This window comes from Strongylocentrotus purpuratus, unplaced genomic scaffold, assembly GCF_000002235.5.
Source record: "Strongylocentrotus purpuratus isolate Spur 01 unplaced genomic scaffold, Spur_5.0 spur5_scaffold_12, whole genome shotgun sequence".
NCBI classification, from domain to species: domain Eukaryota; kingdom Metazoa; phylum Echinodermata; class Echinoidea; order Camarodonta; family Strongylocentrotidae; genus Strongylocentrotus; species Strongylocentrotus purpuratus.
This window is the reverse complement of record NW_022145597.1, coordinates 20,189,770-20,212,191: the sequence shown is the minus strand read 5'-3', so window position 1 is coordinate 20,212,191 and position 22,422 is coordinate 20,189,770. Positions and strand designations below refer to the sequence as shown.

Sequence of the window (22,422 nt, the reverse complement as noted above, 5' to 3'; positions counted from 1 at the left end):
TTCTAACATAAATGAGGTGAGGTCGTATTATTCTTTGATTTGCCCTTAAGTTCTGCGCTTTACCCCCCCCCCCCCCCCCCCCCCCCCCCCCCCCTCCATCATCTACTCTCATTATATCCGACCACCATGCCAGCCATCGTTGCACTGATCATGCCTGATGGATACAATACACAAAGAATATATTGCGTGTGTGTAGTATAGCGGTTGTACGTGTACAATGCGATCCTTACACTTATCAAATTGGCAATTTTTACACATTGGATGGGCTACCTTCATCTCCGATTAGGTGTGTGAAGAAAAGCTTCACCCGTATAGCTAGAGACGGCACTGAGTCAGTCGACATCGAAGCCCTAAACGAAGGTTTCCCGATGTCGGATGTGATCCAAATTCAGGTGGAAAATGCAATATATGATTATTATTAAAATTAGTTAAAAATTGGGCTAAAATTCATTTGCTAAGAATGGATATTAAACTGCTAAAAACATGGATAGTCTACACTAGCGCCGAAACTAGTCCCACAAAGCTCGTTTCTGTGTTGGATAGTTCTTCAAATTCTAAGGAAACTTCACTGCAGCTGCAGCAGCCTCCTTCAACAAGTGCTTGCTCCTCGGCCTCGGTCTCAGAGCATGATACAGTGAGTACGACTAGGTATAGTAGTAGTACTAGTACTACAGCTATTACTACTAGTACAAGATCATCATTTCGTATTTGTTGTGTATGTGGCCGAGAACTTGTGACTTTCAGGAAATACACAAACCTAACTAAAGAGTTAGCACAACAGATTTCAGTTTTGGCTGGCCAAGACAAAAGCATAGATTTATCTGCTTCTGCTAGGAAGATCTGTCTTTCCTGTAAACAGAAGGTTAAAAAAGCAGCAGAAATGGCCACCATAGTGAAACATGCCTTCCATTGCCATTGGCAGCACGAGGAGAACTATCGGGCAGTTTCAGCTTCAGTCTCGGCACCCATTGCAGTGTCAAGGGTACAGTATAAAAATGAAGCCAATACAGGCAATATTTCCATCTCTTCGGGCAAGTCTTCCACTCCATCCGTGCGGAAGAAAAGGATGAGCGAGACATGTGAAAGTCCTGTGGTTTCACTAGAACGCACAGCAAAAATCCAGAAGATCACAGCAGCGACCAGTACCCAAAAGAAACTTAATTTTTCAACTGGAGTATTTTCATCAGCAGTAAGTTTATCAGATTACCTTACAAAATAAAGCACAGAATTAGAAAGCACATATGTTTATAGCAATTTTATCATAGATTATTTTCCCCGATTTTGAAATTTTAATTCCAATCAAATAATCAGTAGACCCTATATATACTTGCCAACTTGCATAACAAATTTATCTGGTAGGCTGCCTTAGTTTATTCAATACAAATCAGACTTGATGGTAAAAGTTGATCATGTTTGTTCTAGACAAAATTCTATATGTTTTTTCCAGCACTAAACCATCAACAACAATAAGACTTGGGACTATGACGATTAGTCTACCACTTTGCTGTTATATAAATTTAGTTGTAGGGTCTATACTTATGTTTTCTGTATCATCTGTAGACATAGTATATTACTAACATTGTTTGACATGTGATGAATTATTTGTTTTTTTCTATCCAGTGCGATTCTCGCACTGGCGTTCACTCAGGTTTTCGCGATTAGTCTCTTTTTAGTCGCTCGGCATCTATCAGACATGTGGCCTTGTTTAAAGGCTAATCATGTATAGACTTGGAAATATCTATGGCAGCGGAAAATCAGACTAACTTGAGATTTTAGAACTCGTTCGTTTCGATAATATGGCCCGGCCCCTGCACTTCCCAAGCAGTTCTTTGTGATGCTGCAAATCATTATCAATATCAAGGCCATATTTTCATTACTCACTTGGCATTGCATGCTGCGGGATCAACGGGAGGCTTTCTGCAGACGATCATGTTTCTCTGGTCCAGTGGAAGTGATGTATCGGAAACGGGTCTGATCTAGGTAGGGAGCTTTTACAATTTTGCAATTGAAATGGTGCAATCTGGTGCATACTTTAACCCTGATTCCACAAATACATAAGGCAGGATTCAAATAGGTTAATTTATTTCATGAAGTACACTGACCTTGAAAAAATACAAACTTCCACATTTGTAAGTGCATTATTCCAAATCAACTGTCTTTATAAGCTTAGCAGTTGAACCTCAGACACAGTCACACTCTCAACACACTCTTTTTGGAAAAAAATTAAATCAAAATTTCGTTCTCAATAGAATACACAGAACATAGTTAATATAACTGCCATATCAATTATATACAAGCACCCTTCCAAAATCATTCTTACTCTCGTATAAACGATCGAAACCATGAATTTCAATATTTCAAGACAAGAGTTTAAACTCACCTGTACCGGCTGAAGCCTGAAGTACTGTACCATATGGCCGATCTGGTCGTAGAGGGCTAAAGAGGACGGCCCAGGCCCATTATCCGATCGCAAACACTGAGCCACCCGGGCCGGGCCGGGCTGGGGGCCGGGCGCGATGTACAGCGATGACAGGCCATGGCATCGACACTCTCTTGTCGTGTCTCGCACAAAAACCCCGCTTCATAGTAAAGTGACGACATCACTCGCACACGCAGGATAAGCCAATCGCAATTCACTATCTTGTCTTTGCGCGGCAAACCGAAAACAATTTGCATTGATGGTTTAGCTTTGCGCATGTGTGGTTAAAAAAATGTTGAAACTTTCGGCAGGGATATTGAATATCCGATATAATAGACATTTTTTTCTTAGTTTCTATTTTCGGGGTTCAGCGTGAGAATTGGGTGAATTGCGTGAGACTCACACAGATTGCGTGAGAGTTGGCAGCCCTGAGATCTACACATCTGGAGTAAACAAAATGGCGGCATCCATTGATTCACTTGAAGTTAAAGAGGAACTGGTAGATGTAGATGTAGATTATATCAACCACCAAGTTTCAGTATTGATGTCTCATGAAGAATTAACTCCAGGGAGCTCCGCCACCGAAGGAGTTAATGAAGAATGTGAAGAAGAGGATGACAAGTTGCAAAGCTGGATCAATGAATCTAGCAACAATTATAATACCAAAAGTCTTTATTTGAGGAATTTAGCAAATGGGAGAATGAAAACTTTGAAGAAATTGACAATAAAACTTTAGATGTTCTTTCAAATTTCTACAAAGCTGCTCGGAACAAGAATGGAGACTTGTATTCATTAAAGTCTATGCAAGCCATTCGATTTGGCCTGCAACATTTCTTTTTGGAATCACGTGTCATTGACATTACAATGATTAGTAAGCTTCAAAGGTTTGGTAAAGATGAAGTGAGGCATCATCCCCAAAATTCACAGTAGACGACATGGCACGCATGCGGGCGAGTTTGGATTTGAGCACTCCCCACGGCTTACAGCATAAAGTATTTCCGGATATTGTCCTGTACTTTGGCATAAAGAGCCCAACCCTACAAGGAGACTTTGTTTTGCGTCAGGAGAAAAATCAACTTTTCTACACATTTCTAGAGAATCAGAAAGCACAAATGCATGCTATGCCTGGCAATCCTTGATGCCCTGTCGAAACCTGAAAAGGTACATCTCAAACGTCAATTCCAATCTACCCCCTTCCTGTTAAGACGCGTCAATCGGGGTAACGTCCAGACAATATCGAGGTGACATCGAGGTTAATGTCACCCTAGTCGGGCCAGGGTGATATCGCTGTGACGTCCAGACTTTGTCCGGATGACATCCTGATAAACGGCCTGTTAAGACGCACGCGGAACTCTACCCGGGTAGAATGACGTCAGGGCCGTGAAAAAATGTATACATGTACACAGCGCGCGCCAGCTGATCGCGATGAGGGAGGTGCGGTTGTTATGATAACCTACCCGGGTGAGGTGTTTGCGGATGGCTGGTTAAGACGGTGTCCATGAGCCAGGCAAAAGCTCACCCGTGTTTTATAATCAGACCCCCCACTGTTTCTCATCCATATGTCGCTCTGGTGAGATCGAAAATGTTCTATTAAGACGGGGCTTAAGATCATTAATGTAAATTAAAAACAGTAGAGGACCTAGGATAGAACCTTGTGGTACGCCCTGTGTGAATAGAAGAAAAATTGGAGGAATTATTATTATAAACTACATATTGAGATCTATTAGAAAGATTACTTTCAAACCAAGATGACAGACAAATTTGAGTGTTGTTCTAGTTTCTGAATGGTGAGTCAACACACAGATTACTGAGCTGGGAGACATTGCCAGGCATAGCGCCAGATGGAGGGGAAAAATCGAAACTATTTATTTATTTTATTTTTTGTTGTACCTGTGTAGGCCTATAAGACGCACCCCCGACTTTCAAATTTTTCGGCGGCAAAAAAGTCTTATACACAGAGATTTAGGGTATGGCAAAGAATTTCTGTTTAAGAAATAAATTTGTTACACCAAACTTTAAATATATATATATGAGCCATTGTTTTGATAGATTGAAATTTGAAATGTTCATTCCAAAATGAATCCAAGTTATCTCAAGTTTCATTTTTGTGTGGTTAATTTTGATTGATTTTCTTTTATTTTACATTGTGTGTACAAGCTTCTATTATCTTTTCCTTCCAAAAAGCCTCTAAGTGTGACTGCTTCTTCAAGTGACAAGGCAACCCATCTACAAACAATGCAGCAGAACACCAGTGTCACTTCAAAGTCAAATACAGGTGTCAACGAAGGTATGAATCTCCTTTCTTTTTTAACTTGAAATCTAAACATTTATTGTCAATTGGTCATTGATTTGGATGAAATGTTTTTCTTGTGCGTCAAGGTGGGCTTAGAGTCAACGACACAATCAACGATCATTTTCTCTGCTGATGGCATTGTTAAGCATATTTTTAATCATTCTGTATTAAACGCTAAAATTGCTAGAAGACTGTATAGTTTGTTGGAAACAGTATGAATTGGGATTCAAGGACTGCCCTCAATTTTCTAACTATTTGCAGTTTCAGGCAACAACCATTTTACAGGCATGCCTATGCTTACCAAATTACAATAACGTTCATGTGCTAATGGGTACCCTGTTACACATGTGTGCACCTGGGTGGCTGTGAGAAGTGATACAAATAATGTAAGTACTATATAAGCTGATGCATACTACAGAAATAATGAAAAGTAAACAAATTCTTTCATTTTGTAAACATTTAAATGGTAGGTACGATGACGGACCTGACTTGGATTGAATTACCGAGAAAGCTAGTACAATCCAAGGATGCCTCCACTCAGTGGGAGAAGCAGCCACCTACTCACTCCACTCAGACTGCTTCTACCTCTTCTACACAAGATCTTGATAAACCATCATGTGGTGATGACGGTGAATTGGAACAGGATGGTCTTGGTTGGTGCTTAGAGGACACCCCTGCAGTGCAAGAGGATGAGTTCATGGATTCCAGTGAACCTTCTGATGTGTACGTATTATAGGAGTCGGTTTAATATCATTTGAACTAAAGCTACGGTCACAAAGGTTTGTACGAACGATGTGTTCGTACGAATCTCCCTTGTCTTTTCAAATTTCCATTGTCTGAAAATCGTTCTTACAGCATTCGTAGCAATTCGTAATGGCATTTGTGACCGAGACTTTAGATATCAAGCATGAATGGTTGCAAAGTTATCCACAGACTCACAACAGTATTAGTTTCATTTTTTTTACAAAGATTTCAAATGAAAAATTACAAAGTTGTACACGTTTGACACGTAAGATTTGATGGGTCATATAAGAAATGAGCTAGAGTTGCCTGTAATCTTTGAGGTATCTTAAACCCTGTCTTAACTGGAAAATAAAGTCGAGGTGACGTCCGGACGTCGTCTGGATGGCATTTAACCCCTTCCAATTAAGACCCGTCAATCGGGTTAACGTCCAGACAATATCGAGGTAAATCTCACCCTAGACAAGCCAGGGTGATATTTACCCGGGTAAATGACGTCATCGCCATGAAAAAATGTATACATGTACACAGCGTGCGCCAGCCTATCGCGATGAGGGAGGTGCGGTTGTTATGGTAACCTAACCGAGTCAGTTTTTTGCGGAAGGCTGATTAAGAAGGTGTCCAAAAGCTCACCCCGTGTTTTACGATCAGACACCCCACTCTTTCTCATCCACATGTCGCTCGGGTGAGATCGAAAAAGTTCTATTAAGACGGGGCTTTACAAGCTTCTACTTGTTCATTTTCTTTGCAGACATATTGGTGGGTCAAACATTGTAGCATGGTCTAAAGGCGATGTGGAGGAAACCACTGTGGCTGAATCTCAGGTAAGTTTGTACTGCTGAAAAGTATCTTTTAATGCACAATATTCTGGTAAACTGGTGAAATGTATGAAAATTTATATTAATTCAATTAAAGATAATATTGAAGACTCATTATTCCACCTTATTGCAAAGTAAGCTGTCTAGAAATAAAAACCTGAATGGTTGGTTGTATCGGAATTCAATTCATTTTTCGAATCGAAATTTACTGTATCTTCCTGAATATCACAAACAATTTACATGTAAATATGGGTACAGGGAACTACAAAAGTACTATACACCCCTGTATGTGGCATCAGAATGTGGTCCAAGTTGTCAACTATTTCTAGTCATATTTGAAATGGGGGGTCATTTCATGGGTCGTCTTTTTCATAGGATATTATTTCTAAGAATTTCTACTACTGTAATAGTATGAAAAGAATGAAAAAAGAAAAATATAGAAAAATTAAAAAAAAGAGATAAATCTGTTAACTTTCAGGAAAGAGAACGAAGCAACACACCCATCCTGAGAAGAATCAAGGAAGAGATGATTGACGAGTTTGAAGAAGGAGATTACCAGACCCTATATGTGAAGGAAGAATACTTGGAAGATGATTGTCAAGATGATGATTATGCACATGTGCATTTGACATCAGGTAAAGCCTCTCATAAATAAAATCGACTAGGCTACGCCCAAAGAATTAAAGTGAGGAAATTAATTTATTGAATGTATCAAATAAAATGCATTGCATACCAGTATGCTTTTTGCAGAAGCAAAGTCACATACACACACACCACTACACGTTTATGGCGTCAAACGTGGACCAAGTTTAGTACTTGTGTGTGTGTGCATGGGTAATCGCCAGCAACCGCGGACCACTCCATAGAAAACTACATCAAACCGCGGACGTACCTGCTGTGGGATGATAGCAGGTAGCGCGCCTTTCCCGCGCAGTCATCGAAGGGGGCGCTGTGACATTTCGCGATACACATAGGACTGATCCACTCGATGATGCCTACACGCTGTGACATCTAATATTCAAACGCCCCCTACGTCGTAAATTTGATACGGCAAAACTGGTATCGCAACCGTGGACGGTCCCCCATTGCAGGTACGTCCGCGGTTTGAGGTAGTTTTCTATGGAGTGGTCCGCGGTTGATGGCGTTTACCTACGCACACACACAAGCACAAATGTTCTTTGATATTTGATATGTGTGGCATGATTAATTATGTTAGGGATGTTATTTGGATCTGCAAAGACCAAATTATTACCCAAATCCCAATCGCTTTATTCAGACATCACATAAGCATATTTGGCGCAAGTCAATTTTTGCACTCTCGCAAACAGTGCCTCTTGTTCATCCAAGCATGAACACATATCACTCAAAAATGATACTAAATGGATAAAACACTCTTTCATAATGATGTATACTAAACTACTGTTCATAGATGATTTTTTTTCAAATAATTAGCAACTTTCTATGTGTTAACTTTTTTGACTCGCACTGAATATATTCTTTTAATGACAATTTATCCCTGTTGTTGGATTCAGCTATTATTTAGCACTTGCAGTGCACAATCTCCACTTTATTTCCATTCCTTTTAGAGGTAAATAAGTGATATTTTATTTCTCTTTCGTTTCAGATAGTTACTTCAGATAGTTCAGTTATTACACACTTGCAGTGCACAATCTCCACTTTATTTCTATTTCTTTTAGAGGTAAATAAGTGATATTTTATTTCTCTTTCGTTTCAGATAGTTACTTCAGATAGTTCAGTTATTACACACTTGCAGTGCACAATCTCCACTTTATTTCTATTTCTTTTAGAGGTAAATAAGTGATATTTTATTTCTCTATCTTTTTAGGTGGACATCCAAGATTGGAGGCTGAAAGTCCAAGATCAACCCAGCAAACCAACAGCGACAGAGCTCCAAGGCAAAATGGTGGACCATGGATCGGTTCAAAAGTAAATATTCAAATGTTGGAAATTATGTTGTAAGTTTTCCATGGACACTACTGCAGAACGTCCGTAAAAGTTGAACATAAGGTTGATTTCTGGTTATGGTGCCCTTACGCAGCTTAAGTGCACACGGACACTACTGCAGAACGTCCGTAAAAGCTAAACATAAAGTTAAGTTCTGTTAATGGTGAAAAAAACATGGAAACAGTTTCTATTCAAATTCACACTAATTGTGAAGCAGTACATATAAACTACTATTGCTAGAGGAATTCGAAAGAAATTGTGTAATCTCAGAGAAAAAAATCAAAATAAACATCTTCAACGGTCGGGTCGTCTTCAAAAAAAGTTTAAACCTCTTGTTTCGCTGGTTTGGCTCCCTCTATCTTCAAGAACCCGATATAATCCTCTCGGTAGGCAATTCATTCACACTGAAAAAAGCCAACCCACATTTTATACGTGCAAGCTTACGCTCAAAATGATGTGGGAGAGGAGTGAAGACGCGTTCTCTCGTTTTTCAATAAATCAACGCATTCTCTCATTTTTATGCCTCCGCTACAAAGTAGCTGGAGGCATTGGCCCGAATTCACAAAGGAGGTTTAGATTTAACCCAGGCTAAATCTAACCCTGGGTTATTTAGCCCAGGCTAAATCTAACCCACGGTTTAAACCTCGCTCGGTATTCACAAAGCGTGGGTTAGATAACCCATGGTCTAAATCTAACCCACGGTTTAACCCACGGTTTAAGCATGCCTAAGAGAGCAAAAAAATAAACTGAGCATGCGCAGAATTGAAGCATTGAACTGAGCATGCGCGCTCAGTACACTTGGTTACTCCACCTAGTTCACCGTCGTCTGCTAAGTCCAGATTCAGTTGTATTTGGGCTATTACTCTTCGCCTACAAGTAGAGACTGAAAACCGACCGATTTTAAGTTGAGATAAGATTTTAAACCACTATTCACATACTAAAACAGTTCTCTGACAGATGTCCTCAAAATATTACCGAATTTCGCATAAATTACCTCAATAATTCCTCACTATCGTTGTTAATTTATGGCCTATAATCGTCCGACATAATTATGATCAGCTGGGCATCACAACACACTAAACATCGACAATTTTCGTGGAAGAGTAAACAAAAAAACCTTTGTAAACAACCCTTATACCAGAGTGAAATTTTTCTATGGTGTAGTGTTCATTTTAGAGCTATATGATCGGTATACCTATATGATCACATTTTCGTTGATTGTTATGATGATTTTAGAGCGTAGGTCACACTTTAGTTTAGCAATTAATCAATCCGAAGTAAGAGTAGACTCCGTAGAGGCAGCGAAAGCGATCGATGACGTTTAGTCCAGAATGTGTTGATGATGTAGAAAGAAAGGGCTGAAAGGTTACGATAAATACTATCTGATAGAAAATACTGGCATTAATGCATAAAATGCATAGATGTATTGATAAAAAAAAACCGGGCTTACTGGATATAAAATAGGAGGACAGCAAAAACAAGGCAGTCTTGACATGTGATAAAGAATTATTAGGCCTAATTCGGGGGGGGGGGGGGGGGGAGGGGACATTAATTGTTTTCTTAGGGGATGGGTTTTTCTTTTGAGGGGGGAGGAGGGGGGTTAATTTTGTTCTTAATTTTTCATAGGGGGTGGGGCTTTACTGGGGGTGGGGGTAATTTTGTTTTTAATTTTTCTTAGGGGGGATGGGGCATTAATTGTTTTCTTGGGGGGGGGGCATTAATTTTTTCTGAATTTGTTTATTTGCTGTATTAATTCTTTACTTAGGGGGGCGTTCATTTTTTTTCTTAATTTTTCTGCTTTATTGAATTTCTCAAGGGAATAGTGATTTAAACAAAAAGAAAAGAACTTTTTTTGTAAATTTCGTCTCTACTTCTCACTCTTTCACCTTCCTTGTTTTTGTTTGTTGTCTCTCTTTTTTCACCAGCTCTCCACCCCACCTCTCTCAAATATCTTTTTATTTTGTTAGAACTCCATTTTTTTAAATCCCTCTCGTACCCCTTTTCTTTCTTTTTTCTCCACCCCTCTCTCTCACACATATCCTTTCTCCTTCTTTCTTCATCTCTCTCTTTATCTTTTGCTCTCTCTCTCTCTCTATTAATGTTGTACTGCACAGGTGTTTGGATTTAGCGAAATTAATTATAAGTAATAGATAACAGCAAATGGTATATTAATAATTAAACAACATAAACAAAGTAGGTCATTCACTTGTAAAACGTTTACCTCCTAACTTAATGATTTCACGAGAATAACCACACCATCAAACAAGAGAAATTTATATTTAAATATTGACGATTTAATATGGATAATCAAAACAAGTATTCAAGGTTATTGACGAAGGCAATGTTGAAGTCGATGATGATGTCAGTGATGATAATGATGACAGCAATGTTGTCGGTGGCGATGGTGATGAAGCAGTCAAATAACGATTTCAGTGATGATGTTGATGATGATGAAGATGATGACGATTTCCCTTTCAAAGTGGTTGGTACCTTTTGCAAAAATGTTTTTTGGAGGAACTATATCAACCATTAGATTTCAAATCATCCGGTCTAATTGTTTCAGCCCACAGTACTGCATGGGTGTACGTTTCGTTCAGAGAAACTAAAGGGTGAACCAATTCCATATCGGTCATTTAATTAATTGGATTAAAAGTAAATGGGGAGCATCTCCAAAAAAAGGGAAAATTTTCATTTCATTAATAGAGTATCTGTTCTTCCTATTAATAAAATACAGGGCTTGATCTCCACCAGGACTCCTGATGTAGACATGAGTCCTATCAATTGCACCTAGAAAACCTGGCAACCTGCAGTATTGGTAGAACTGCTGCTGTGTTGCTTTTACTTCTTCTCTTGATGTTGGGAACTTCATGAATTGTTTCCTTCTTCTTGCAAACGCTTCTGACACGTCTTTGATGACTCTGCATACAGAAGACTGTGAAAGTTGTGCCTCATCACCATGCATCTTTTGGAATGACCCTGTAAAAAAAAAATCCTTTTAGTGAAATATCAACTAGTACAATTTCTTACAAGTTACATGGCCAGATCAAATTCTCAAACTGAGAAATGTTTAATGTCCTTGAAATTGTAGAATAGATTTTTTATTAAATCAGGGCTGTCAACCCTCTTGCATTTAGAGGGAGTCTCACGCCACCACGCCCTTCCTCCCGCTTTGATGTAGAATCTCCCGGTTTATGAAAAAACCTCCCGCAAAACATGGTAACCGCAATTTTACCCTTTTATTTTTTCGCTCAGCCCAAATTAAATAGAAATTTACTAAATACTAAATAAGGTAAATTACTCACCAACAGCATAGAATCGAAGTGCTGTCACTACCTGTATAGGTATTGGGTCGTTTCTGTCTGTCGTCCTCCTCAGCTCTTCATCCACCAAGTTGATGAGGTAGAGCGCTGTCTCTTTGGAAAACCAGTACCTGGTCCAAAATGACTCATCATCATACACTTCAAAAGGGTTCATGGGTCACGAAGGCCTCTGAGGTCTGCCTATCAACTCTCTGTTCCGATCAAGCTGGCGGAGATGGTGAATATATTCAGCCATGCTGTCTCTGTCACAACAAAATAGAAAAAAGTGAATTAAAATTAGAACATGAAATGAAAAAATATCATTCATTGTTTATCAAATAAATCCTATGATATTACATGTTTTGCATTCTTTGTATTGTAGACAATCTGATTTTGAATAGCTTTTGCAAACTCTAAAAAAAATACGATACTTTGATTGCATTAAAGAAATGAGTGCTACTGATTCATACTATTGGGTAATTAGGAAAGATGATGTCACTGAACCTCCATAAGAACGTAGGGGCCAATTCCTGTCATGTTTTGTTAAAAATCTACTCATGCTTGATAAAATGTGAAATTAGATTCATGTACATGTAAATTAGCATTAGTCTAGATGTCCCATGTGAAAGGTTGAATTTGACTAAGATTACATGTAGATTAGGAAGAACACACATTGATTTATTGGCTATTTGCTTGCACAGATTTTAAACTTGCTTCAAACTTCAAGTACAACAATGTATTGATGTAGACTCTAGGCCTATATGATCATGATGTAGTCATTTATACTAAGTTAGTATAAATTTGTAGGAGTTGAGTGTAGAGACATTCGACAGTCAGTACTAGAGTCTAGTCTAGATCTAGATCTACCTCTCATTCAGCTCAGACTTGTGCTCGAACTCAGTGACGGTGAGACACACAAACACTCAACTTCTCAAGACACAACACAACAAACCATCGGCGCGGGCTTGGCATGAATTTATGAAAAGTAGGTTTAGAAAGGTCTAGACCACATAGTCTAGACTAGATTCTAGATCTAAAGCCTGAGGTCTAGATCTAGACCTATAGTACCGGTACTCGGTAGACCCTACGGCCTAGGTCTACTAGTTCTAGATCTAGAAAGTCTAGAGTACTAGACTAGACCTAGACCTCTCTAGACTAGATCCCTAGGCCTAGATCTCTAGATCTAGGTCTATTTTTGAAAAATATTTTATTCCATTTCAATTTCTAAATCTAACAGTTAGAATAGGCTAGATCTAGGCCTAGTCTAGACTAGATCTAGGTCTAGATTCTAGACCTCTAGATCTAGATCTGCATCTTTTACAATAATTTACAAAATACTTTTAATAAATTCATGCCATGGTTGGCGTGCTTTGACTAATTTCTTGAGACTGAGGACTAACAAGTTAGATCTAGATAGATCTAGAGGGCCTAGGCCTAACAAAAAGTTAGATCTATCATCCAGCCTAGGCCCACGTCGTGTTTGCGTGTCTCACTGCCACCGACTTCGAGCTCAAGCTCAAGTCTTATTCAGTCAGTACTGAGTGTCAGTGTAGGCCTAGTAGTACTAGAGACTAGTCTAGATCTAGGTCTAGACCAGGCCTCTGTATATTATTTTCATTTTCATTTCGGCATTTTTCGTTCTCCTCCGTTAGTCAGATGAGAAGCAGCATCAGCAGAGCAGAAAATTAAAATACAAATGGAACTGTCGCTACCACCCCCCGAGGCCAGGAATGTCTTAAATGTCATGATTAACATATTTTTCTTCCCGAATCACACAATTGTGTGATGTTATAACTAATTTCGAATTGTTAGCTGGCACATTCGCAGTTATTGCGAAATTGGCTTGCCTCGCAGGATTACATAAACAACACAACACAAATACACACGCATGGGTCCGAGCTGCGTTAGGTTCTGCGACAATGTTCACAAAGGCTGTGCAACTTACGATGAAGATTATTATTCGTGCACTTTTTACGCACATAAATCATGTTCAATTGGGCTTCCATTGTAGCAGAACTGAGAATATGGTACAAATATGTTGTGAATAACTAAAAATACTTACAATGTAGGCTATCAAAGTTGAAAAAACAGCAACTTTGTGAAGGTCTCTTCACTTTGTTTCACCACAAATTTGTCAACAAAATTTGTACGGTCGTCTGCGCTAAAAAGCCAAAGCTCGCTGGTATGACGTCATATGACGCGTTAAACCGTGGGTTAAACCGTGGGTTAGATTTAGCCCGCTGTTTAAACCACCCTTCTGAGCAGGCTAAAATTATGACGTAATATGACGCGATTTAGCCTGGGTTAAATCTAAACTTCCTTTGTGAATACCAAAATAATGACCCATGGTCTAAAGCTCGGGGTTATGACGTATTATGACGCGATTTAGCCTGGGTTAAATCTAAACCTCCTTTGTGAATTCGGGCCATTATGTTTTTGGGTTGTCTGTACGTCCCGTTCTCGTGATCGCATTATCTCAAGAACCGATTGATGGATTCCCACCAAACTTAAGTCATGTATGTATCTTGCAGAGCCAATGAACTGAGTAGAGTTTGGGGTCACAGGGCTCATTATGTATGCAAAAACAGCTCGTGATCTCATTATCCCAAGAACCCATTGATGGATCACCGCCAAACTTGGGTCATGTTTGTATCTTTGTTTTATTTCCAAAGGAGGCAAAAATGGCTGAAGCGACTCTTCCTAGATTTGAACTTCTTGATGATTTTCAATTACAAGACTTGATTGATCCTTCAGGCAGCAAGAACACCAAAAATTCTGTGAAATTCTCTATAAGAATTTTGAAGACTACTTGCAAATTATCAACACAGACCTCGATAGTGTTAACAAACTGCCGAATTCGGAGCTGGACAAGGTGCTCCAAAGGTTTTACGCTGGTGCTAGACGGAAGAACGGTTCTCTATACACCCAAAAGACAATGTTATGTATTAGATTCGGACTTCAGCGTTATTTCCTCATTTCTAAGAAGGTGAACATTGCTAAGCATGAAGACTTTACGAATTCGATGAAAGTTTTTAAGAATTTTTCAGCAATGCTTAAACAAAAAGGAAAGGGAGTTGTGGCTCACAAACAAGCTATCTCACAAGAAGACATGGAAAAAATCCAAGGTTCGCTTGATTTGGATGATCCTGTAGGTCTTCAGGACAAGGTCTTTATTGATGTTATGTTGTATTTTTGCATTCATGGGAGGCAGAATTTACGCGAAATGACACTCGACAGCTTTGAAATTTGTGAGGAAGCCTTAGGTGGGAAATGCTACATAACTCTCAAAGATACACTCACAAAGAACAACCGTCCTGATAAACTAAAGAAAAACCAAGATGGTGTCATGACTCCAACAAATGGTCCACGATGTCCTGTTGCCTCCTTCTTACACTACAAAGATAAATTGAACCCCCAATGTAAATGGTTTTGGCAGAGACCAGCACAGCACAAGTTTGAATTGAAGCCATCTTGTTCAGGTCCATGGTACAGTAATGCATCCCTAGGGAAAAACACCATCGGAGAAAAGATGAAAACAATTTCATCTCGTGCAGGCACCAAGGCTTACACCAACCATTGCCTAAGGGCAACCAGCATCAGTACCCTACAAAATGCAAGGTTCTGAGGGAGATCATGAGTGTGTATGGACATCGCTCAGAAAGCAGTCTCGGGCACTATGCATTGACCAACAGTGAAACAAAAGAGAACACAAGTTGTGCTATCGCGGCAGATGTTGATCCGAAATCAGTACCATGGTCATCAACATCCACTGGTGGCACTTCGAGAAGTAAATCAAATTGTGAATGAGATGACAAATAATCCAGAGATCTTCCCTCTTTCATGCAACATCACTGCAAGTAGCCATGCCCATTTTTCAAGCCAGCAAGTCTAAGCCCCTACATTCAATATCCAGAACTGCGTTGTAAACATCTACAAGAAGTAGTCAAGACTCTCGCAGTCTGTGTAAATATGTTGCGAATTTGGAGTTTTATGACAAAAGTTACTGTATTCATTAGTTCTGCTTTTCCTGTTCAAATACCTACTGGAGCACAGTTCTGCTTTCCCTGTTCTACTCGAGCACAGTTTGATGATGATTTTTAAATGTGAGGACCCCATGATTGGTAAGTCACACATGTATTCTTTGACTCTTTTTCCAATAGCCATTGGAAATTTTTTGGTTGTAATAATGGTCACTTTTTGCAAAATTAGACACATATAATTATATATTTTAACGTTGTCTCGAGGGGGGGGGGGGGTAGGGGGATATGAAAAGTAAATGTATCATTTCTTGTAATTTTAGCTGTAAAATGAAATCTAATCAGATCATTGGCTCTGCAAGATACAAACACGACCCAAGTTTGGAGGGAAACCATCAATCCGTTCTTGAGATAACGTGATCACAAGCTGATTTTTGCATACATTTTGAGCCCTGTGACCTTTGACATTTGACCTTGTGAACCCCACATCTTCTTGGTTCATTAGCTCTGCAAGATATATACTGATACATGTACATGACCCAAGTTTGGCAGGAATCCATCGATTGGTTCTTGAGATAATGTGATCACAAGCTATTTTTGCATACATAGTGAGCCCTTTGACCTTGGATCTCGTGACCCCGAAATCCAATCAGTTCATTGGCTCTGCAAGATACATACATGACCCAGGTTTGGGGAGAATCCATCAATTGGTTCTTGAGATAACGCGAGTTACGGACGGACAGACAACCCCAAAACATTGTAGCGGAGGCATAAAAAACATCAACAGTTGTGTGGACCCATCGGGGGGGGGGGGGCAGAGATGCCAACCCTCCCGATTTCATCGGGAGACTCCCGATAATTCACCCCAACTCCGACCTTACGATCACCATCTTTTTCCTCCCGATTAAAAAAAAAAAAAAATGAATGAGAAATATTGTCTGTTAACTTTAGCATGTAGTAATTCCACTTACAGTATGTTAAAAGACAAATTAAGAGTAGCAAAAGATTGTTTCAGCATATGGATCGCCGTAACCAATGCGTGGATATTGACACAGAATCCAAATGGCGGAAAATCAGCAAAAGAAGACCAAGAAATGGGATCAGAAGTATAAGACCGAATACAGTATCAAGTACCCGTGTATTTGGAAGTCTGAAAGGAATTCATCATGCATTTTGTACAATTTGTATGTTATTTTTTTAAAAAGTGGGAATTATTTAACTAAATACACATGTAAAATGCTGCAAAATAAGGCTCAGATTGCACCAGAGAGTATCTAGAACCCCAGAGCTTCCAGGGCCCTCAGATGGGCCCTGGACCCCGGCCGCATGGGTCGGGCGCTACGCGCTTGAGATGTGCCTTATGCGCACATTATTTGGTGTCCCTTACCAGTACTCTACATTAGCTAAGTTAATTCGGTAGCCAAGCTAGGGTAAAGGTAATACTAGAGTGCCTTTAAGCACTTTGCATGATGGATATGTGCGCCATAAAAATATTAAATGGTTCTGTTAGTGTGCTTCAACTCAAAGCGAGAGTTCAGTGAGTATTGCCCTGATCACAAACCAAATCAGGGGGTTCACTTTCAAGAACACTGTATTAGAGAAAGGAATATTTTGGATCAAATTCTCATCACAAGCATGAAAAGGTAAATAACGAGAAGAGACATCTTGCATATTTTCTTTCTTATTTTTCTTGTTGCAGAAAATGTATGGACTGAAATTCCATGTGACTCAGGGGAACACCAAGGTAGAATGTGCCATCAATTCACCCTCCGAAACTGTCAAAGGTGAGAACTTAAAAGAGGCAATTTGTCACAAGCTTCAAGTTTCATTGGATGCACATTCGTTGCAATACTTTGATAAATCCTGGCAAGACTGGGTCGACATTGCACCTTTAATGGCTCTGATAGGGGGGCTGCAACTCCGAGTTATTCAAACGAGTCTTGGGGATGAGTTAAGCCATCAGATTCCAACCACTAACAGTCAGAACAATCACAGGCTCAAATACCTTGTGGCGCTCGGAAACAATAAGCAGGTACTCACTGTTGATTCACCCGAGAGTACCGCATCTGGGGCAGCAGTCAAAGAGGCAGTGCGTAGCATGCTTCATGATTTAGCGGATGGACTACTGTTGCAGTATTTTGATAAAGATTGGCAAGATTGGATCGATGTCGAACTGTCTATGATGTTGGAAGGAAGGATGCGACTCAACTTCATTCAAACAAATCTTAGGGCAGAGTTGAGCCATCAGACTTCAACCAGTAACAGTCAGAACAAACACAGGCTCAAATACCTTGTGGCGCTGGGAAACAATAAGCAGGTGCTCACCATCGATTCACCCAAGAGTACCGCATCTGGTGCAGCAGTCAAAGAGGCAGTGTGTGGCATGCTTCGTGACTTAGCGGATGGACTAATGTTGCAGTATTTTGATGAAGGTTGGCAAGATTGGATCGATGTTGAACCGTCTATGATGTTGGGAGGAAGGATGCGACTCAACGTCCTTCAAGCAAGTCATAAGTCACTATCTGACCTTAGATGCTGATATTTCCCCAAGAGGTATTGTGTATGCTTGAGGGTTAAGCAGATGGAAGTCAGTTGCAATACTTTGATGCAGTATGTTTCACAAAGTCACAAAATGCACAGAATAGAAACTATGTGGCATTGGGAAACTCTTAAAAATCTAAACATTGATTTACCAAAAAACACCACTTCTGGTGCTACAGTCAAGGAGACAGTGAGTAGCATGCCTCATGATTCAGCGGATGGACTTCTGTTGTAATATTTCAATGAAGACTCTATTGTTGTAAATGTGTATGTACATGTAAATTGTTGTAAGTGATTGTAATTGATTTGTAATGTTTTGCTGGAAATAGAAATAAAATTGAATTGAATTGAATTGAAGATTGGATGTTGAACCATCTTTGATATGATGTGAGGATGATACTTGATGTTACTCAAAGAATTCTTCGGTCACTATCCTCAACATTCTGGATAATGCGCACTGTTGGAAAATTTGAAAGGACTGTGAGGGAGAGGGAGGGTGTAGATGGAGTATGCTTAATCCTTAATGGTATTCAGAATCTCACTTCTTTACCAACAATAGTTTTTAAAAAAAAACAGGTTGTACGTAATTTATTTATGTTTAATGCCTGTGGTACTTACTGTCTAAGTATGAGATGAAAGTCTAGTGCAAAATCTAGAAAGTTAAGGATTGGATAGACGTTGATGAATTCACATACACAGATTTTTCTTACGAGTCCTTACGGATCGCACAAATTCACGGATCTTTCACGGGTCCTTACGAGTTGGCCATTTTACAATGGATTTAAGAGTTGTTACGAGCCATTTACGGTTCATTACGGATTATTATGAGTTATAACGATGTTTGTACGGCAAAATTCTACGATTTGTTTAGAGTTGTCATGGATAACTACGAGCAATTAACGTGTTAGTTACCATCTGTTTACGTGTTGTTACGTGTTGTTACGAGTATTTACGACTCCTTACGATTTTTAGCCAAGAACTGAAAATGAAGTGTTAGAATTTGCAGCTTTTATACCTTTCCCGAAATCGTAAACAACTCGTAAGAATACATAAAATATACGTATCTATTCGTAAAGTACTTGTAACTACACTTAAAATGCTCGTAATAACCTATACCAATCCGTAAATGTATTGTAACACGACCTTTATAAAATCTTAAACAACACGTAAGCTCTCGTAAACTAACCGTAACAAATCCTTAGTTTTTGCTACAAGTCATATATGAATTCTTGCAAGCAGTTTACGGATAGTTTCGCGTTGTTGCAAGCGGTTTATGATACTTACAGATTGTTACGAGCTATTTACGGAAAAATCAATCCGTTGGCAATCATAAGATTTTTGACATGTCAACAAATTTGCCCCTCCTTTCACGGATCCTAAAGAATGTCTGTGAGTTGTGACAAGTTATTTACGGGGGATAACAAAGTGTAGTAAAGCGTATTAAGCGCTTTTGGAATGCAAAATCATAACGGGTGGTGATATTGATGAATTAAAAATTGTACTTTCAGTTTAATATCTGAATGATAGTTTCATTAATAGAAAAGCCTTATCAAGGTATTGGAGGTACTAGTAAACAGCCATATCTTGATGATATGGTTCTACAATATATTTGTCATTGTCAGCAAGTATGCATTTTGTGTTTTAGATGTGACGCTGCACACTTCTATTTTTCGCTATGCTAAAATTGCTTTGTTTATCTGTTCTTACTTTTTTTCCATTGTACCTTGACCATATTATTATGTGCATATTATCTAGGTTTAGAAAATGTACATATTTTTTACATATTAATTTACATATTAATATCAAAAAAGACTTTTGATGACCTTTTTTAAGTCAGCATGTCACACATAACACAGTATTGGTTAGAGGGGTGTGGCATGGGCATGGCAGGAGTACATATCAGTGACGGAATTGAGTTAGAATGGGAAACAGAATCTGGGAGCCTGACAGAAATCTGGGAGGATAAAACCTGATATAAATATAATAATGATGACAGATATTCTGTAAAGTTTCCCGGAATTCCAAATGTTTACACCTCGTATAATCAATTACATGAGCCACTGGTTTGCCATTCCACACCAGTGCCATGCCTTCTTCACTCAAAGCAGCAATTTATGAAACCTGCCTACTAAAATCTATCAATATGTTGCCAAATATTTATCATTATTTTTTTCTCGTATTCATGATAATGTTATTTTCTGAAACTAGAGTTTGTACGCTTTACAATGAGTATTTACATGTACATTGAAGTTATTATTACAGCCATATTTTCATGTTAGCTAGTATTAAATAAGGTGCTTTATGAACTATGTTTTTTATTTCAATGTTGGTATAATTATGTTGAGGCATCTTGTTGGATGTTGAAAATATATGTTAAATTTGTTTAACCATTCATGGCTTGTCTACATTCAATAAGTGTGGTATTGTTACTTTTGGTAATTGGGATATGGTTTAATAATATAAGAAAGTGAGTGAGAGCGAGTTAGAGAGAGAGAGAGAGAGAGAGAGAGGGAGAGATGGGGGTGGTTGAGATTAAGAAAGAAGGAAGAGAGAATCAGAGAGTGGGAGAGAGATTGATGAATAGAGAAAGTGATAGAGAGGGGGAGAGAATAACAGAAAGAGAAAATAGAGAGAGGGCATGAGAGAGACATCACGGAGAGAGAGAGGAATGTGATGGGTGGAGATGAAGGAATAATGAGAGAAAATAGATATCGTGGGATAGAGAGAATGAAAGATTGAGTGAGAGAGAAAGAACAATTGCCCTGGATGAACGTAATTATCTTTATTTTCATGATTATCTACACCTCTGTCTTTCTTATGACCAGCTATCATCACTCTCAATCATTGATCATCATGATCATCGATCTACGTGTACATTTTATCATCTTCATCATCATCATCGTCGTCGTTACCAACATAACTTATCAACTTTATCACCACTGCAAGCCACATTTCTTTTAGCATTCATCGCAGGCTAATCATCATGCTCAAACAATCTTGCCATCATCACGATTAACCTCTGCTTCATCATCGTGAATTTCAGGGTATCATTATCATCATCACCACCATCATCATCAAGATTACCCACCAACACCACCATCAACATCATTATCTTCTTCACCTTCATCATCAACAAAATCATCATCATTATCATCACCACCATAATCGACATCATCGTCGTCGTCATTATCATCTACATCATCACCATCATAATCAACTTCATCACCACCACCACGATCATCATCGACATCATCATCAACGTTATTAATATCATCCTGCTCATTCTCATTAACAACATTATCAATACGATGTTAAACATAATAATATATCGTCTTCATAATCAACATCTTTGTCATCGTCATCCTGATCATCACCTTCGCAATTATCATATGTATAGTTCTCATGCATTATCGAAGCATCGAAATATACAGCATATCCGTGTTCCCTAATGGAATGAAGATGTGGCGAAATGTTCATATTGATACATTTTCATTATTAAATCACTAGAATACAGTATATCAGCAATCTGAGTCCACACTTAGGGTACAAACGAGAATTTGATGCAAAATAAAATAATTAAACAGCGATTTTTGTTTTTCTTCCTTCTTGTTCCATACGTTTTATTTGTATAACAAACAAACAATTCACATTTGATTTAATACAACTACATGTAATGTCAAAACAATATTTGTATACATTTTTCAAATACATGCTTAAGCCATCTTAAAGTGAACTCTTTTCTTTTTCCATTTATAACATATCTGCTCATCCTTATTGTCAGAAGGACTAAGTACTCTCCATTAAAGGACAATGTTGAGATCGTGAATGTAGTGACGTAGACACAGGGGTGGGGTGGACGTGCCACTCTAATGCTTGGGAGGGGGATTAGAAATGAGAATGAGAAGATATTCTTGCCCCCATTTTTGTCCTGTTTATTATCGACTATGATCTGATGTTCAGTTTGTATATCAATTGAGCTGGAAAGATTAATTTATCTTCATTATGTCAGTTTACGCATATAAAAATGCATTGTAATACTTCCTGTAAGGCTGTAACTCTTGGCTCTCTCTCTCTCTCTCTCTCTCTCTCTCTCTCTCTCTTTATCTTTTCTTCACTGCTCTACCCACCTCTACTGCCTATGTACCCTTTCCACTCTACCTACTATCTCTCTCTCCCTCCCCCTCTCTCTCTCTCTCTCTCCCCCTCTCTCTCTCTCTCTCTCTCTCTGTCGGCATCCTCCTCGTATAAACTGATTTCGAGTATTTCTTACCCACGTAATGGGAAAGTTAGTTTTAAAAGCAGAAAATGAGAGGAACGGGTCAGTGAAAGTTTAAGCAAAATCCGACTAAAAATGAAAAAAAAAAATGAA

The 22,422-nt window shown here is 38.9% G+C and overlaps 1 protein-coding gene and 1 long non-coding RNA gene across 6 annotated transcripts; one reads left to right on the top strand and one right to left on the bottom strand.

Moving 5' to 3' along the window:
- Positions 1–314: 314 nt before the first annotated feature.
- On the top strand, positions 315–20,445 carry LOC587622. 5 transcript variants are annotated; one of them, XM_030982047.1, is made up of 7 exons: positions 315–392; positions 4,604–4,706; positions 5,183–5,435; positions 6,205–6,277; positions 6,750–6,906; positions 8,118–8,218; positions 17,212–20,445. In XM_030982047.1, the coding sequence occupies exons 1-7, from the start codon at positions 369–371 to the stop codon at positions 18,049–18,051; spliced, it is 1,551 nt and encodes a 516-aa protein (XP_030837907.1). In that variant the 5' UTR covers positions 315–368; the 3' UTR covers positions 18,052–20,445. The 5 variants fall into 5 exon arrangements, with proteins under 5 accessions (XP_030837907.1, XP_030837906.1, XP_030837905.1 ...); XM_030982046.1 differs by lacking the exon at positions 315–392 and adding an exon at positions 399–634; XM_030982045.1 differs by lacking the exon at positions 315–392 and adding an exon at positions 641–1,189.
- On the bottom strand, positions 10,509–13,967 carry LOC115922685. The gene is made up of 3 exons (XR_004063557.1): positions 13,598–13,967; positions 11,539–11,798; positions 10,509–11,212 (listed from the first exon to the last, which is right to left on the bottom strand). It is a non-coding gene; the product is annotated as an uncharacterized LOC115922685 (long non-coding RNA).
- Positions 20,446–22,422: the final 1,977 nt, after the last annotated feature.